Raw genomic sequence first — 20189 nt, forward strand, 5'->3', positions numbered from 1 at the left:
GAGTATGTAGGAAAGAGGGAGATTATTTCCTAGTAAAAGTAGGCCTTAGACAAGGATGTGTGATGTCACTGTGGTTGTTTAATATATTTATAGATGGGGTTGTAAGAGAAGTAAATGCAAGGGTCTTGGCAAAAGGCATGGAGTTAAAAGATAAAGAATCACACAAAGTGGGAGTTGTCACAGTTGCTCTTTGCTGATGACACTGTGCTCTTGGGAGATTCTGAAGAGAAGTTGCAGAGATTGGTGGATAAATTTGGTAGGGTATGCAAAAGAAGAAAATTAAAAGTGAATACAGGAAAGAGTAAGGTTATGAGGATAACAAAAAGATTAGGTGATGAAAGATTGGATATCAGATTGGAGGGAGAGAGTATGGAGGAGGTGAATGTATTCAGATATTTGGGAGTGGACGTGTCAGCGGATGGGTCTATGAAAGATGAGGTGAATCATAGAATTGATGAGGGGAAAAGGGTGAGCGGTGCACTTAGGAGTCTGTGGAGACAAAGAACTTTGTCCTTGGAGGCAAAGAGGGGAATGTATGAAAGTATAGTTTTACCAACGCTCTTATATGGGTGTGAAGCATGGGTGATAAATGTTGCAGCGAGGAGAAGGCTGAAGGCAGTGGAGATGTCATGTCTGAGGGCAATGTGTGGTGTGAATATAATGCAGAGAATTCGTAGTTTGGAAGTTAGGAGGAGGTGCGGGATTACCAAAACTGTTGTCCAGAGGGCTGAGGAAGGGTTGTTGAGGTGGTTCAGACATGTAGAGAGAATGGAGCGAAACAGAATGACTTCAAGAGTGTATCAGTCTGTAGTAGAAGGAAGGCAGGGTAGGGGTCGGCCTAGGAAAGGTTGGAGGGAGGGGGTAAAGGAGGTTTTGTGTGCGAGGGGCTTGGACTTCCAGCGGACATGCGTGAGCGTGTTTGATAGGAGTGAATGGAGACAAATGGTTTTTAATACTTGACGTGCTGTTGGAGTGTGAGCAAAGTAACATTTATGAAGGGGTTCAGGGAAACCGACAGGCCGGACTTGAGTCCTGGAGATGGGAAGTACAGTGCCTGCACTCTGAAGGAGGGGTACTAATGTTGCAGTTTAAAAACTGTAGTGTAAAGCACCCTTCTGGCAAGACAGTGATGGAGTGAATGATGGTGAAAGTTTTTCTTTTTCAGGCCACCCTGCCTTGGTGGGAATTGGCCAGTGTGTTAATAATAAAATAAATAGAAAGTAATCAGATTTCATACAATGGGAGTATAGCTCCAATTCCCTGGATTGTATAGTGTTTATCATCTCTCTACTTACAGTACAATATTTAGTAGGGCCTGATGCGGTACCTTAATTGATTAAAATAGATATTTTTTAAACGAGTTAGTATCACAATTTATTGTTCAATAATTTACCATACAATAGAAAAGAAACAAACTACATTCCATAGACAATGTTTTGTAAATGCAAATAATATTCCCTTAACCTGCATAACCAATATTAGTTATCAGAAGAAAAGACAATCATGAATAAAACATAGGAAAATTAAAGAACAGGTGTGATAGGACATGAATATATTAGTTGAAGACAATATGATAAAGCAGCTAAAAAGCCATGGATATCTGCATTATAGATAACACTTTCAGAGAACTGATAGAGTAAACACAGCAGGGTGTGAAGAGAGATGCTGAAAACAAGGAAAATGCACTCTGAAGTAAATCCATTAGGATGTGCTGCATGGTAACTATGGCCTGGCTAACTTCACACTGCACAGCAGGATGCCAATAAATGAGATGGCCATGGGCAAGCTAGTTATGTCCATTAAAAGCAGTTATGAGAAAACAGTTTCCCATAAATGCCAATGATAGAAAAAAAAGATAGCCAGAAACCCAGTTGTAATATTATAGAAAATTACTTGTTGGTAATCAATGTGCATCAATGATGCTGCCAGCTATCTTAAACTTTCTGGGTAAAAACTGGTCAACTGTTTGGAGAGTAACTGCCTGTAGGAGAACAAAAGATTCTTAACTTCTGACCAAGCAAAGGCATTCACAAGTTCACTGCTCAGAATGCCAGAAAAACTAGAGATCCAGTAAAAGAATACTATTTTGTGGCTAAATATGGATATTCAGGAAAAAACTTCTAGATAAACATCTGCAACTCTGATTTCACCTTCACCTTCTGATATTCCATTGTAAATCGGATATAAAAAACTAAAAGGAAATCATATTGACAACAAAGCACAAACCATAAAAAGCTGAAGTAATGAGGAGGGCAAAAACACTTCAAGGGATCCCCTTCAAAATTATCTCTAAGCCCAAAACACTTAGCCATCCAACACAGGGTAACCCCTCCAGCAAGTGGGCCTAACAACCAACAAGTAATTCCTACAATGTAGCAGCAATATGTCAGACATCTCACTAGTGGCCAAAACTGTGGGATACACATACACCTTTCCTACCCAAGGGTGCCCACCAATATCATCTACTGGGATACAAATGCAATAAGCCCCCCCTCTATTGAATAAAAAAAAATGGAAAAACCTACACCTACTGTTGTAATTTTTATATTAATGAAAATTAGTGTCATAAGGCTGATCTCACAGTTTATCAGTGAAGTCATTTTCCTAAGGCTGCCTGCTGGTTAGATAAACAAACACTTGTTTATCTAACCACCTAGATAAATGCATAATTACAGTACATTTAATGTCCTTTATTATTTATAGCAGTAAGAAACTTTTTTTTATTTTCACACTTTGAATACAATAAAATGATTGTTGTAAATACAGTGGACCCCGACTTACGATATTAATTCGTTCCAGAAGGCTGTTCGGGTGCCGTTACCAAGCGAATTTGCTCCCACAAGGAATATTGTAAATTAGATTAGTCCGTTTCAGACCCCCAAAAATACACTTACAAAAGCACTTACAAAAATACACTTACACAATTGTTCGAGTTGGGAGCTGATCCTAAGTCGGGGGTCCACTGTACTGCTGTATTCTACTTTTTCTTCTTTAATTCACCAGCCATTTCCCCACCAAGGTAGGGTGACCCAAAACAAAAGAAACACTTGCACAATCATACACGCCATCACTGTCCTGCCAGTGGTGCACTGATACATTTCAGATGCCCCTCTAAACTGCGAATATCTCCACTATTCCTTCAGAGTGGAGGTGCTATACTTCCCACCAAAAGAATTCAAGACTGGCTAACCAGTTTTCCTGAATCCTTTCACAAAATGTTACCTTGCTCACAATTCAACAGCTCATCAAGTCCCAAAATCCATTTGCTTCCACTCCTTTCTAATAAGCTCACACATACCTGATGGATGTCCAGGCCCCTCACACACAAAACCTTTTTTTCTTTTACCTCCTCCCTCCAACCTTTCTTAGAGCAACCCCTACCCCATCTTTCCTCCATTACAGATTTATGTACCATCCAAGTAATCCAATTCTCCTCCATCCTCCCTAAATGTCCAAACCATCTCAACCCCCCCCCCCCTTCAATCCCCTCCTCATCTCCAAGCTACGAATTCTCTACACAATATTTACACCACACATTACCCTTAGATACAACATCTACACTGCCTCCAGCCTCCTCTTCACTGTGACATTCACAACCCATGCTTCACACTAATATAAAAGTATTGGTACCATTATACTATCATATATTTTTGCTTTTGCCTCCATGAATAACATTTTGTCTCCACAGATGTCTCAATGAACCACCCACTTTTTTTCCTCAATTCTATGGTTCACCTCGTCTTTCATAGACCCATCTGTCGACAAGTCCACTCAAAAATATCTGAACACACTGACTTCCTCCATACTCCCTCCTTCTGATCTGATATCCAATCTTTAATTACCTAATCTGTTTGTTACCCTCATCACCTTGCTCTTTCCCATGTTCACTTCTAATTTCCTTCTTTTACATACCCTCCCAAATTTGTCCACCAACCTTTGCAACTTCTCTTTAGAATCTCCAAAAATCACAGCATTATTAGCAACAAGCAACTGTGACAACTCTCATTTTGTATTAGATTCTGCATATTTTAGTCTCACACCTCTCCCCAACACCCTATTATTCACTTCTGTTACAACCCCATCTATAAATATGCTTAACAACTAAGGAGACATCATGCATCCCTGTATAGGCCTACATTTACTGGAAAATAATCTCCCTCTTTTTTACATACCCTAACATGAGCCTCACTATCCTCATAAAAACTCTTAACTGCTTTCAGTAACCTAACACCTATTCCACATACTTGCAACATCTGCCACACTGATTTCCTATCCACCCTATCATATGGTTTTTCTAAATCCATGAATGCAACAAACACTTCCTTTTTTTTTTTTTTTTTTTTTCAACAAGTCGGTCGTCTCCCACCGAGGCAGGGTGACCCAAAAAAGAAAGAAAATCCCCAAAAAGAAAATACTTTCATCATCATTCAACACTTTCACCACACTCACACATTATCACTGCTTTTGCAGAGGTGCTCAGAATACAACAGTTTAGAAGCATATACGTATAAAGATACACAACATATCCCTCCAAACTGCCAATATCCCAAACCCCTCCTTTAAAGTGCAGGCATTGTACTTCCCATTTCCAGGACTCAAGTCCGACTATATGACTATATAACACTTCCTTACCTTTACTTAAATACTGTTCACTTGTATGCTTCAATGTAAACATTTGGTCTACACTTCCCTACCCGTCCTAAAACCTCCTTGTTCATCTGGGATCATGCTCTCTGTCTTGCCTTTAATTCTTTCGGTAATAACATTAACATACACTTTACCTGGTATAGAGTGGAACTTTGGTACTCAAACTTAATTCGTTCCAGAAGACTGTTCGAGTGCTGATCTGTTCGAGTACCAAACAAATTTTTCCCAACCAATTTTCTTTTTTGTTGGCTGCTATCACTAATCTTCTTAAGCCTCTTGGTGACTTATTTATACATTAAAAAAAAAATGCGAAGAAACACGAAAGTTTACAGCAAAGTTCTGGCAGGTTGTGTTTGTTTGGCCGAGTGCCAAGCAAATGGTTGACTGAGCGATTTTTTTTTTTTTACCAAACAAAGCGTTCGAATACCGAATTGTTCACGTAGGGAGTTGTTCAAGTACCAAGGTTCCACTGTACTCAATAGGCTCTCTGCCTATCCCTAGGTACCTTTCCCTCTTTCATACATTTACTGAACAAAAGTACCAACCACTCCAAAACTATATGACCACCTGCTTTTAACACTTCTGTCTTGATCCCATCAATCCCAGCTGCTTTATTCCTTTTCATTTTACTCACCGCTTCATGCACCTCCACCACTTTTACATCTGGCTCTTTCTCACTCCTAAAAGATGCTATACCTCTCTGATTAATGCACAAAATCACTACCTCTCTTTCTTTGTTAACTTTTAACAGCTCCTCAAAATATTCCTGCAATCTTCACAATACCACCATTCATTCCTTAGGCTTTCTCAAACTATAGCTCTCACTCTAAAACTTTTTCTTATTCTCAGCAAAATTATTTGACAGAAACTCACCCAATCCCTCATTTGCTCTCCTTTTACACTCCCTCACCACTCTCTTAACCTTTTACTCTACTTATACTCCACCCTCCTCATACAGTGGAATTTCCGCTTACGAGTGCGCCACCATGTGAGTTTTTCAGGATACGAGCTGTCGCTCGGTCGATTTTTTGCTCCTGAATGAGAGCCAAAATTCAGGTTGCAAGCTTCCCCCTCAAGGGAGGTTCCTTGACGCTGGTGAGGGACTCTTGATCTAGGGAATTGTATCTGTGTTCCAGTTCCCTAAATTAAGCCTGAATACCTTCCATCCCCCCACCCCCACAGGCGCTGTATAATCCTACGTGTTTAGCGCTCCCCATAATAATAATAATAATAATAATAATAATAATAATAATAATAATAATAATAATAATAATAATAATAATAATAATAATAATAATAATAATAATAATAATAATAATAATAATAATAATAATAATAATAATAATAACAAGTGAGCTTCAGAACACAACAAAACAACAAACGCTGCCACTAGATGGCACAGTAAATACCCCAACAACGCTCACCATCACCAGTGAAAAACATGGAGAAAAAGCCAAGAATCAGTGAGAAGTGAAGTGAAAAAATAAAAAAAATTGTAGCAGTTAAAGTCAGTGATAAAGTGTAGCATTAAGAGTGTAGGAAGTAAGTTAAGCGATTAAGCAATAGAAAAAGGACGAAACGAAATGAACTACTCCAATGTTGTTGATGTTGTTGGGGTTTATAGGGCCACTGACAGCATATGCCGCTCTGCCTATCTTTTCCACCATCAACCTCCGTCAGCATCTCTTCTCCAAGGTAAATGCTGTTCGTACACCAGTTTATTTCTTTACATTCTCTATTATTTTTCATTATGTTTTTATACAATATTTCTTATTTCAGTGTTTTCCTTATAAAACTTGTGCAGTTAGCCTCTTATAACAACACCTCAGAAGGGTAAGCATGGGAAGATGTTTTCAGAGCGGAAGCGGAAATGGCCACCATCACTTGTCACGTAATAACATATTTTAATAATATAATAATAATATCTTTATTTACTACAAGTACATGTACATCCGGTTAGCCAGACTTGAGTCCTGGAAATGGAAAGTATAATGCCTGCACTTTAAAGGAGGGGTTTGGAATATTGACAGTTTGGAGGGACTTCTAAACTGTCGTATCTGAGCATCTCTGCAAAGACAGTGATTATGTATAAGTGAGGTGAAAGTGGTGAATGATGATGAAAGCATTTTCTTTTTGGGTCACCCTGCCCTGGTGGGAGACGGCTTATTTGTTGAAAAAAAAAAAAAGTACATGGTACACAGGTCTAGCTGACATCAATGACATATTACTACTATATAGAAAGCTGCTTGTTACGCTGAGCATTTCAGGCAATTTAGGTCAGTTTGTCCCAGGATGCGACCCACACAATTTGACTAAGACCCAGGTACCCATTTTAAACTGATGGGTGAACAGGAACAGGGACAGCAGGTGTCTTATGGAAATACATCCCTAATGTTTTCCAGCCATACCGGAGGAGATTTAAACCCCAGACCTCAGTGTGTGAGCTGAGTGCACTAGAGATCGAGAGTATATATCAGGATTCTGTGTTAATTATATTGTTTATTATGTCATATCAGATGAAATGTGATAGATAAATAAGCCGTAGAGTTGATATTAGCATCATATTCAAGTATTTTGTACTGCCTCCAGAGCAGGAATTCTGCTGGAACGGATTAATGGCATCTCAGTTAATTTAAATGAGGAAAACTGACTCAGCATACGAGCAGATCGGGTTACGAGCTAGGTCACGGAATGGATTAAACTTGTAAGCAGAAGTCCACTGTACGTCTGCTTTGTAAAAATGTCTCATATGATAACTTTTTCCTCCTTAACACTCCCTTTACCTCATTATTCCACCAATCACTCCTTTTCCCTCCTGTACCCTCCCTCCTATAACCACAAACTTCGGTTCCACACTCTAACACAACATTCTTAAATCTACCCCATACTTCTTCAACCTCCTCATTACCTATACTCTAACTAGCCCATTTTTCTTCCAATAGTTGCTTATACCTTACCCTAACTACCTCCTCCTTTAGTTTATAAGCTTTCACCTCTCTTTTACTCAGTGATATTGCTCTCCTTGTACCCCATCTACTTCTTAATCTCATAGTAGCTACAACTAAATAATGATGTGATATACCTGTTGCTCCTCTATAAACATGCACATCCAGAACTCTACCATCAACCTTTTATCCACCAATACATAGTTCAACAAACTACTGTCATTACATCCTATGTCACATCTTGTATACTTATTTATTCTCTTTCTATACTAAATTCAATAAAAGGCCTTCTATTATCATTTACCCCTGGCACCCCAAATCTATCTACTAGGCCCTCTACAAAAGTTGCTTCCACTTCAGCATTTAGGTCCCCCACCACAATTATTCACTCACTTGGTTTTAAACTCCCTTAACACTCACTTAACATCTCCCAAAATCTATCTCCTCTACACTATTGTCTTCTCCAGTTGCATCAACACTTAATATAACCCATTTTTTTTTTTTTTGGAGGTACTACCGTCCTGCCAAGTGAGTGTAAAACGAAAGCCTGTAATTGTTTTACATGATGGTAGGATTGCTGGTGTCTTTTGTCTGTCTCATAAATATGCAAGATTACAGGTAAGTCTTGCTACTTCTACTTACACTTAGGTCACACTACACATACATGTACAAGCATATATATACACACCCCTCTGGGTTTTCTTCTATTTTCTTTCTAATTCTTGTTCTTGTTTATTTCCTCTTATCTCCATGGGGAAGTGGAACAGAATTCTTCCTCTGTAAGCCATGCATGTCGTAAGAGGCGACTAAAATGCCGGGAGCAAGGGGCTAGTAACCCCTTCTCCTGTATAAATTACTAAATTTAAAAGGAGAAACTTCAGTTTTTTTCTTTTGGGCCACCCCACCTCAGTGGGATACGGCTGGTACGTTGAAAGAAGAAGATATATATATATTTTTTTGGGAACACATCAGCCATCACTCACCAAGGCAGGGTGACCCAAAAAATGAAAGAAACACTTTCACAATCATTCAACACTTTCACCATCATTCACACTTACTGTCTTTGCAGAGGCACCCAGATATGACAGTTCAGATGTCCCTCCAAACAGCCAATATCCTAAACCCCTCCTTTAAAGTGTAGGCATTATACTTCCCACCTCCAAGACTCAAGTCTGCTTAACAAGTTTCCCCTGAATCCCTTCACAAAATATTAACCTGCTTAAGAACATAAGAACATAAGAACGAAGGAACACTGCAGAAGGCCCACTGGCCCATGCGAGGCAGGTCCAAGTCTCCTACCGGCTTAAGCCAAAGCACCCAACCTAGTCAGGTCAGGTCACATTGACTTAAGGGAGGAACACGGCAACCGACCTGTTAGCACAAGCTATCAGGTCTAACTCACACCCACCCACATCTACTCATGTATTTATCCAACCTATTTTTAAAGCTACACAACGTTCTGGCCTCTATAACGGTACTTGGGAGTTTGTTCCACTCATCCACAACTCTATTACCAAACCAGTACTTTCCTATATCCTTCCTGAATCTGAATTTTTCCAACTTAAAACCATTGCTGCGAGTCCTGTCTAGGCTAGATATTTTCAGCACACTATTTACATCCCCTTTATTTATTCCTGTCTTCCATTTATACACCTCAATCATATCCCCCCTAATTCTACGTCTTTCTAGAGAGTGCAGTTTCAGGGCCCTTAGTCTATCCTCATAGGGAAGGTTTCTGATACATGGGATCATCTTTGTCATCCTCCTTTGTACATTTTCCAGAGAATTTATATCCATTCTGTAATACGGTGACCAAAACTGTGCAGCATAATCTAAATGAGGCCTAACCAAGGATGTATAGAGTTGAAGAACAACCTGAGGACTCCTATTATTTATGCTTCTTGATATGAAGCCAAGGATTCTATTAGCTTTATTGCGAACACTTATGCACTGTTGTCTTGGTTTCAGATTACTGCTAACCAGAACTCCTAAATCTTTTTCGCAATCCGTAATATTAAGATCTACATTATTTAGTTTATATGTGGCATGGTTATTGTCCTGTCCAACATTTAGAACTTTGCATTTGTCTATATTAAACTGCATCTGCCACTTCTCCGACCACTGCATCAGTCTATTCAAATCTTCCTGGAGTGCTCGAATGTCCTCGTCAGAATGAATTCGACGGCCTATTTTGGTGTCATCGGCAAACTTGCCGATGTCGCTCTTTATGCCCTCATCTATGTCGTTTATGTAGATTGTGAACAGCAGGGGGCCCAACACTGACCCCTGTGGAACACCGCTCGTGACGCTTCCCCACTCTGATTTCTCCCCATTTATGCAAACTCTCTGCTGCCTATTTGTCAACCATGCCTCTATCCAGGAAAAAATTTCTCCTCCTATTCCATGTGCTTTAATTTTCCTCAATAGTCTCTGATGTGGGACCCTGTCAAAAGCCTTACTGAAGTCCATATACACAATATCATATTCATTACCATGATCTACCTCCTCAAATACCTTAGTGAAAAAAGTTAATAAATTCGTAAGGCAGGAACGCCCCTTTGTAAAACCATGCTGAGATTCGTTGATTAATTTACGCTTTTCAAGATAGCTACGAACTGCCTCGGCAATTATTGATTCCATAAATTTTCCCACTATGGAGGTTAGGCTTATTGGTCTATAGTTCGAAGCTAAGGACCTGTCACCTGTTTTGAAAATAGGTATCACATTTGCCATTTTCCACTTATCTGGCACCATGCCAGTTTGTAGTGATATGTTGAAAAGATTAGCCAAAGGTGTGCTAAGCTCCTCTTTACATTCCTTTAGAACCCTTGCATACAGTTCATCAGGGCCTGGGGATTTGTTAGGTTTTAATTTATCTATTTGCCTAAGGACCATGTCACTTGTGACCCTAATAGTGCACAGTTTATTATCGTCCTGTTCTACATAATTTATCATTACTGGAATATCGCTGGTATCCTCCTGTGTAAAAACTGAGAGGAAGTATGTGTTAAAAATTCTACACATTTCCTTATCACTGTCAGTGAGCTGACCCGAGGAACTTTTGAGTGGGCCTATCTTGTCCCTGATCTTACTTCTGTATACCTGAAAGAATCCTTTTGGGTTAGTCTTCGATTCTTTTGCAACTTTAACCTCATAATCTCTTTTTGCTTTTCTAATTCCCTTTTTTATTTCTCTCTTTAACTGAATATATCGATTTCTTAATTGCGCCTCTCCTCTTTTGATTTGCCTATATATGCCTCTCTTTTGACCAATCAGATATTTTAATCTATTGTTCATCCATTTAGGATCATTTTTGTTTGATCTGATTTCCCTATTTGGAACATAATTTGACTGAGCAGCTAGAACTATGCCCTGGAAAGCATCATATCGGCAACCATCACCACCTACCTGACCCTTAGTCAGGTCATTCCAGTTCAGCCCACCTAAGTAATTTTTCAGTCCTATGAAATCAGCCAAGCGAAAGTCAGGGACGGAGACTTGATTGTCATTATTAGGGGAATTCCATGATATATTAAAACTGAGTGATTTGTGATCACTCTCCCCAAGCTCATCATTAACCTCAAGATTATTAATTAGTGTTTCCCTACTGGCAAGAACCAAGTCAAGGAGGTTATTTCCCCTAGTTGGCTCTGTCACAAACTGTTTTAAAAAACAATCCTGGATCGTATCAAGAAAGTCACCCGACTCTAAATTTCCTGTCAAATTGCTCCAGTCAATCTGTCTATAGTTGAAATCTCCCATTAGCACAACATTTTCGTATGTAGATGCCTTACGAATTTCGTCCCATAGAAGTTTACTGCACTCCCTATCAAGATTTGGGGCCCTGTAAATCACACCCAAAATTAGTTTTTCTCGGCCCTCGAGAAGCTGTAACCAAACAGATTCAGTGGCTGACGCTTCTAATTTAATATCTTGTCTAACACAACAATTTAAATTGTCTCTGACATACATCGCTACTCCACCACCTTTCCTGTTGACCCTGTCAGTGTGGAATAATTTATAGCCTTGTATGTGACATTCAGAGGGCATCTCTCTATCTTTCAGATTGAGCCAGGTCTCTGTTATAGCAATAATATCTATGTTTCCTGCACTTGCAATTAATCTTAGCTCATCTATCTTATTTCTAACACTCCTGCTATTAGTATAGTAAACCTTAAGGGAGCTAGTCCCTTGCTGCCCTCTGCTGTTCCCCTTTGTTTGCTGGCCTGTTCTATTGTCTTTATTTATAACTTCATGCTGAATGCCTTTTATACATTTACTGTTTCCAACCCTAGTGTTGCAACCTGCTTGTTTCCCACACACACCCATACCTCTATCTTCCATCAGTTTAAAATCATAGGCATTTCACCAATGGCCTTCTCAATCGAGTCTGCAAGTGCTACCACCCCTGCCCCAGAGAGATGTACCCCATCCCTTGCATACATATCATGTTTGCCATAAAAGTTGTTCCAGTTGTCAATGAATGGGATTGCAAGTTCCTTGCAGTATCTGTCTAGCCAGCAATTTACACCAATTGCCCTAGACAACCATTCATTTCCTACTCCCCTTCTAGGCAAGATGCTACATATGATTGGGATCCCTCCCTTAGACTTAATGAAATCTATAGCTGACCTGTACTTATCTAGCAGCTCTTCTCTCCTACCCTTCCCAATATCATTTCCACCAGCACTGAGACAGATAATGGGCTTGTTCCCATTACCTGACATGATATTATCCAGCCTGTTGACAATGTCCCCAACACCAGCTCCAGGGAAGCACACTCTATCTCTCATCTTCTTATTCCTATTACAAAAAGCACGGTCAATATATCTTACCTGAGAGTCACCAACCACAAGAATGCGCTTACCTTCATTAGCAGGGGCAGTAGTACCCTTACCTTCACTGGCCACTGAAGTACATTCATCCTGGAGAACAGAGAAACGATTTCCTACCTTCAGATCTTCACTCTTAACTTTCCTTACTCTGATGCGCCTCCCATTACTGTGAACAACTCGCCACTTGTAGCAGGTGCTGGGCTGCACCTCACTGCTGGTAGCCGTTGCTACCTCCCCAACTACAGCCTCCTCACAGCGAGAGACAGACTGCACCTCACTGCTAGAAGTCTCATTCCCCACAACTCCAGCCACCTCACACTCTCTCCCAGACCCATTGAGGTGGACCTTCAGCCTCCTAATCTCCTCCTGGAGAAGCAAGACCTCCTCCTTCAACTCTCCAACCTCAGTTTTTAAAACACTGCAGAAGCAAGCCATGCTTTGTAACCGTCCACGCTAATCCCCAAAGCAGCTCAGGGTCTGTGACCTCACGTGACGACTGACCACTGACCACTGACGACTGACCACTGACCACTGACGACTGACCACTGACCACTGACGACTGACCACTGACCACTGAAGATGGCAATGCTTGCACTACATCATCTCATCAAATCCCAATAACCACTTGTCTCTATTCTCCTATCTAACATGCTCACATATGCCTGCTTTATGTCTAAGCCCTTTGCATACAAAGCCTCTTTTACCTCCTCCCTCCAAATAAATATAATTATTGTATCTATTTCTAAATTTTCTACAGCATATCTATGTACAAAAAAAAAGATGGCAATGTAAATTTCAATAGGGTGTGGTTTGGAAGGGTTTAAACTCTCAACTTGTTTTCTACTGGTTGAGATCTCGATGGGTCACATTTAAGTTGAAAAAAGTCACCAAGAAATAAACTAAAATTAGTAACATTTGTGATTTGATATAAATAAAAATGTGACCCAAATTCTAACCTTCTCACCTTTTTGAAACCTACTTGGTCACCATTTCAGGTTTGCAGTATGCAGGACCACAAGCTGGCTTGGATGGTTTGAAAATGTTGGAGAGACTTAGTCTATATTTTTGGATATGTTTCTCTTTTAAGTCATTAAATTTATCACAATTTTTCTGTTTATGCTGATGAATAGAACTTACACCTTCTCCATCTTTTAATATCCTCCATATGGAGCCTCCAATCATGTGACCAGCAGGCTGGGCAGAAATATTCAAGCCTATTCCTTTTCCTGAAACAATGACCACAAAAATTAATACAGTATTTTGAATACAGTATGATAAGCATAAATATAAAAAGAAACTAACTTTCAATTTAACTAGCCAAAAATGATATACTGTACAATATAAATAACTTAAACTAGGGATGGTTTTATACAGAGGGTGCATGTTATAATGCTAACATTCTTCTTCAATTAAAAAACCTATATAAATAAAAATCTTAAAGCATAGCACTGCTGATGTTCTTGAGACCTAACTTATTTTACTGTTTTACAATCTAACTTACATATATGAACAGTGGTGAGTCTTATCACCTTTTGGGCATAGTCATTATTATACCTAAAATATAGCTCTTAACTCAAGTGGTTGGCCATTAGTCCAGAGTACTATACTATGGAGTTTAGGTATTGAAAATTTATTATCCTGTTGGAAAATGAATCTCAAAAAAATTATATCAGAGATCATATAGGCAAAGGAACTGACATTTAAAGCTCCTGTCTTATTCCATTTCACATGACTGAATGGCAAACATGGAGCCTTATATAAAATGTGTTAAAAGTTGTGATACAGAACTTGTTGTAAACTAAAACAAAATGAGCACACACTATGTTCACCTCTCATTGGTATGCTCTGGTTGTACTTGATTTGCGTGATGAGTTCAAAGGCAGAATCAACATCATCCAATGTGAAGTGTTCCACCAAGTCATAATTATGGTGGCTCTGAAAATAAGACGATTAGCACAATTAGAAAGCCAACTGAGGATAAGAAAGAGATAATACAATAATTACTTGAATCTTAAGTTAGGAGATAAATAGCCCCCCATGAAAACAACCCAAATGATAAAGAAAAAGTACATGTTTCATTTGTCCAATATTACACACCTGAAACCAGTCATACATGAACATCTGCCCCATCTTGAAAACAGGAATAGTAGCATATATTGGGCATGACAACTGGCACCTTCCTACCAAGTATGGCAAAGCGCCCATGTGTAGGGGATCAGGATATGAGATCAAAACACAGTCAACACGTGGAAGGACCCTGTACATTGAAAAATGAAAGGACAAAATAAATATGTTGTACTGTGGAGGTATTTCAAAATCTTGTATGTCAGCATATGATAAACAGAACAGTGTATCAGGTAACAAATATAATTTTAAATACTATAGTACAATACTGTATTGGGACAATCAGGCATTAATTAGAGAGACATCACATATTATACAGTTAAGATATTTTACTTTCAATATATCCCTTAATATGGAATAATTTTTGAAATGCAGCCATATGATCATATGAATTGTATAATTTATTGAAAATTTTGGTAAACTTATTGAAATTTTTTGGCAGTACAGAAGTTAGTAATTTAAGGATCTTTAAAGGTACAATACAGTACATTGTAATTCTCATACTGCCTATGCCTTCACTATTCATTTTTTTCCTTAGACACTAAATGCCTAAAATAAAACTGTTTTTCTAATTTTAGGAAAATAACAATGTACGTAATATACATATGTACTGTGACTCATTCCTCCAGGTTATATACTGTATTTTACTTGTGCGATATTATCCATTACATGTATTTACTTAAGTGTATAAGTTTGAGCAGTATTCTGAACCCATAGAAGTTTTTCTATTTACCTGGCCAGCCGGTCGACATAACTCTTGTCAAACTTTTCATCCCACCCACAGTCGAGGAGGAAAGTGAAATCATCGACAGTTAGGAGGTAACAATGTGGAGTTTCCTCCCCAACCCCCCAAATACCCTCAAACTTAACGATGGATGTCATCTGAAACAAAGGCAAACAAATAAGACATAAAATGTGTGAAAAGATTCCACTCTTATACGTATATGGGTTTAGGTAATAAAATACGATATTCCAACTTGAAATTGAATAACAATGTGACATAGAGTGAAAAAATTTTGGTTTTAGATGTCAAAACTAGAGTACAGTTTGATTACATGAACTCTAGGTTAGACTATACAGTACTTAGTGGAATTTAAATATCTATACAGTATAATATAAAGCAAGCCAATTAATTTTATCAAACCTAGTCCACCAAGTCTAGTCTAATATTAAGTCTGGAATATATATAGCAGATACTACATTGGTAGGTAAGACACATAGGCAACAGTTAGGCAACTTTATTCCGAAACGTTTCGCCTACACAGTAGGCTTCTTCAGTCGAATACAGAAAGTAGGCAGGAACAGTAGAGATGTGAAGATGATGTAATCAGTCCATCACCCTTGAAGTCGTAGAATTTGAGGTTGTCAGTCCCTCAGCCTGGAGAAGTTCAGTTCCATAGTCAGGAACTATGGAACTGACTATAGAACTGAACTTCTCCAGGCTGAGGGACTGACAACCTCAAATTCTACGACTTCAAGGGTGATGGACTGATTACATCGTCTTCACATCTCTACTGTTCCTGCCTACTTTCTGTATTCGACTGAAGAGGCCTACTGTGTAGGCGAAACGTTTTGGAATAAAGTTGCTTAACTGTTGCCTATGTGTCTTACCTACCAACCTGTCGGTATTGTATACCATTTTGATGATCAGATACTACACTGTAAGCTGTGCACACTATCCACTGTTTCATAGTTTTAACTCTCAACAGAAACTAAATTAGCATTTTCAAGTTGAATGATTACACTCATTATATTTAGGGGAAAATGCTAAACCCTCAGGGTTTACATAACACTTACGAAATGGGTGGTAGTCAGGATCAACCCAAGGCAGTGATCTCTGCTCTCTGCTTTCCCTCATATACACATCAATGATTTTCCAAATGCATCTCAAAAATTTAGACCTATTCTGTTTGCAGACAACACAACTTTCATCATCTCACACCGAAATCCAAATTCTCTCAATAACATTGTTAATGAGGAGCTCATAAAGATATCTACCTGGATGACTATCAATAAACTAACTCTTAACATTCATAAGATCCATATCATGTTTGGAAACAGAGTCATAAATGTCCATCTAAATGTTATAATTAATGGTTTTCACACTGCAAGACAAACAAAGGAAAATTCTTAGATCTATACACTGACAGAAACTTGAAATTCAACACCCACATTCAGCACATAACAAAAAAAAAAGTATCCAAATCAGTTAGCATTCTTTCTATGATATGTTATGATGTATCTCCAACAGCACTACTTACATTATACTATTCTCTAATATATCCCTTCTTCACCTCTGCTATTTGCACCTGCAGATCCACTAAAGCAAATCACTTAAAGCCAATAATAACTCAACAAAAATTGACTGTACAAATTATCACCCAGTATAGTGCCAGGTAACACACTCCCCAACACTTCGAACTCTACACTTAACATAAATGTTCATGCAATTCACTCATACTACTATGCATACTACATATACAGGACATTCAATTATAATATCAACTCTGCTCTGAAACTCTTTCTTGAGAGCTACAACAGAACTTATAGGCATAATTCTAAGCACAGAAATCTCTTATGATATTCCCTGTATCCCACTCAACCTGTGTAGCAACTTAACGTGCATAGAAGGACCTAAAATCTGGAACTCTTTACCTGAAGCTTCCAGGGGCTACCTATCGGCTTACAACTTCAAAGTTACTGTTATAAAACACTTCTTTAACTTAATGTGACCCTGCCAACAATTTATTATGCTTGAAACCCTGTCATTGATCCAACACTGTCCCTATTCTTGTTTCATGCTTCCTTCAACTCTTATTTATTACTAGATAGTAATTTACAGTATATACTATCTCATCATTTTTTAGTATCAATTCATCCTTAGTGTAATTTTTATTAGAATTTTATAGTGAATTACTGAATACTTATCTGTTGCATATAAATTTGAGTAATTTTTATTGAATTTATTTTACTGTATCATTCGTGTATTACATACAGGTAAAACACACTCTCATCACATTTGCATTAATTCAGGTTACCAGTTTCACTCCTAATGTAAGCTTTATTAGAATTATTATTTTGAATTAACTGAATACTTTTAATATAGTAATTATCTAAGTGTTCTTATGTATCATTAGCAACCTTATTGACCTAAATCATATTAACATCCATACTGATACTCACATCATCATCAGTCCATTTCAACATGCATTAATTTCAAAATATCACAAACCAGATTAAAAATTTTTACAGTTTGTGATGTCCAATACTACAACTCACAGCATTTTAATAAACTACTGTGTGTGTGTCTCACTGTCTAGCAATTATAAGTTAGTTTTAAGACTGCCAGTGGCTAGGTTGGGAAGATACTCCCCTCATACACAATGAGTGTTTGTGGTTCAAGCCCCGGTAGGTGAAAATGTTGAACATGTTTCCTTATACCTGTTGTCACTGTTCACCTAGCAGTAAGTAGGTACCTGGGTGTTAGCTGACTGGTGTGGGTCACATCCTGAGGGACAAGATTAAAGGACCCTAATGACACACTGAATTACTTTAGATATCCTGGGTGGCTAACCCTCTGGGTTAAGAATCCAAACAAATCTTATCTTACAAAGTAGTTTATACATCTCAATTGCTCTAATTGTATATTGCACAGTACTCCACTTTATAAAGCTGCTTGTCTGTAAGAGGGAAGGACAATTCAGTTTCTTAGTTCACAAACCCCTTAACTGCATCGAGGGTCTTCCCTTTAAAGGACCCCAATGGAAATAAGTCACTCTGGCCTTTTTCTGGTTATCCTAGGTTCTCTACACATATGCTGCTATGTATGATAATCTATGTAACTGTATTTGTGTATACCTGAATAAACTTACTTACTTAAGGGGCATACCACTTCAACTTAAATACCAGATCACCTCATCATTGAAGCCAAGGTGGCCCGTGGCCTCGTAGGCAAAGCTCTCGCTTCATACACAGTGTCCTGAAAAGGGTGGAAACACTGGGTGTGTTGCTTTATACCTGCTGTCCCGTTCACCTTGCGAGCAAGTAGGTGCTGGGTATTAGTCGACTGGTATGGGTCGCATCCTGGGGAATAAGACTGACGACCCCAGTGGAAATAAGACAGTCCCTCTATGACGCACTGTCTTTTTTGAGTTATCTTGGGTGGCTAACTCTCCGGGGTTAAAAATCCGAACGAAATTTTATCTTAACTTTTACTAGAAACATATAAAGCTTCTGACTATTATAAACCGAAATACTAATATACATTCTTGAAGTTTCCGCAAGTGCCTAAGTGGATTAGTAGCTTACTCTTTTCCTGTTTCCTGATGCTGTAATTATAATGAGATGGTGAAAACCATTAAATCTCTTGATTCCTCGAAACAGAAACAAGCGCGATAGCAGTTGTTGTTGTTATTGTTGTTGATGTTGGTGTTGGGGGTGTTAAGGGCCTCTCTCTCCCCGCGGGGTCCGGCAAACATGTGCAACCCAAATCCGAGGGTAACTTTATTTAGGGCGGCAGTTGTAACCATCTCTGAATCCTGGTTGGATGATACGGTGACTGACGACGAGGTCAAAATAGAAGGTTACAATATAAAACGCTTAGATAAGAACAGAAAGGGTGGTGGAGTATGCGCCTACATTAGAAATGACTTAGCTTACAACTCAAGACCTGATTTAAATAACAATAAACTGGAGATTCTATGGTTTGAAGTGCTGCTTCCCAAGACCAAACCCATCTTAGTAGTAACTAGTTACCGCCCTCCTACCCAGGACCAGTTCTTAGAAGACTTTTCCACAGTATTGTCCGAACTTGAAAACAATTGCGAGACAATAATACTGGGGGACTTCAATATCTGTTTTTAGCAGCAAAATAACGGGCTATGCAAAACGTATAAGCAAATTCTCGGTGGCCCGGTGGCCTGGTGGCTAAAGCTCCCGCTTCACGCACGGAGGGCCCGGGTTCGATTCCCGGCGGGTGGAAACATTCGACACGTTTCCTTACACCTGTTGTCCTGTTCACCTAGCAGCAAATAGGTACCTGGGTGTTAGTCGACTGGTGTGGGTCGCATCCTGGGGGACAAGATTAAGGACCCCAATGGAAATAAGTTTGACAGTCCTCGATGACGCACTGACTTTCTTGGGTTATCCTGGGTGGCTAACCCTCCGGGGTTAAAAATCCGAACGAAATCTTATCTTATCTTATCTCACTCAACTAATTAATACACCATCCCGGATCACACAGTTCTCAGCCACCCTAATTGACCACATACTTTGTAACCGCTCTGAGAACATTAGTCAGTCAGGCGTCATTACCACAGGTCTTAGTGATCATTTCATCATTTACTGCACCAGGAAAATCACTAGGAATAGGATAGGCCTACACAGAACAATAAAAATGAGGTCAACTAGAAACTACAGTAAAGAAACACTGGTAAATAGGCTGCACAATTGTGGCTGGACAGAGATAACAAGTTGCACGGACGTAAATGATGCCTGGGAAAAATTCAAAACAATGTTCACTACCATCCTTGATAATATTGCTCCAGTTAAAGAGGTTAGGATTAAACGAAGAACTGAACCCTGGATAAATATTGAGATATTAGATAATATGAAATTCAGAGACCAGCTGCTAAAACGA

At 38.9% G+C, this 20189-nt stretch overlaps 1 protein-coding gene across 1 annotated transcript in view; it reads right to left on the reverse strand.

Moving 5' to 3' along the window:
- Cpsf100 (cleavage and polyadenylation specificity factor subunit 2) overlaps positions 1-18999 on the reverse strand; it is a 125481-nt gene extending 106482 nt beyond the window's left edge. Inside the window, exons 1-5 of the mRNA XM_053784763.2 lie at positions 18860-18999; positions 15285-15433; positions 14525-14684; positions 14257-14362; positions 13565-13653 (exon numbers count right to left, since the gene is read on the reverse strand). Coding sequence (XP_053640738.1) covers positions 13565-13653; positions 14257-14362; positions 14525-14684; positions 15285-15433 — 504 coding nt within the window. The 5' untranslated portion in view covers positions 18860-18999. The remainder of the gene's footprint in view (positions 1-13564; positions 13654-14256; positions 14363-14524; positions 14685-15284; positions 15434-18859) is intronic.
- Between the last annotated feature and the right edge of the window lie 1190 nt (positions 19000-20189).

This window comes from Cherax quadricarinatus, chromosome 51 (genome assembly GCF_038502225.1).
Source record: "Cherax quadricarinatus isolate ZL_2023a chromosome 51, ASM3850222v1, whole genome shotgun sequence".
In the NCBI taxonomy this organism is placed as follows: domain Eukaryota; kingdom Metazoa; phylum Arthropoda; class Malacostraca; order Decapoda; family Parastacidae; genus Cherax; species Cherax quadricarinatus.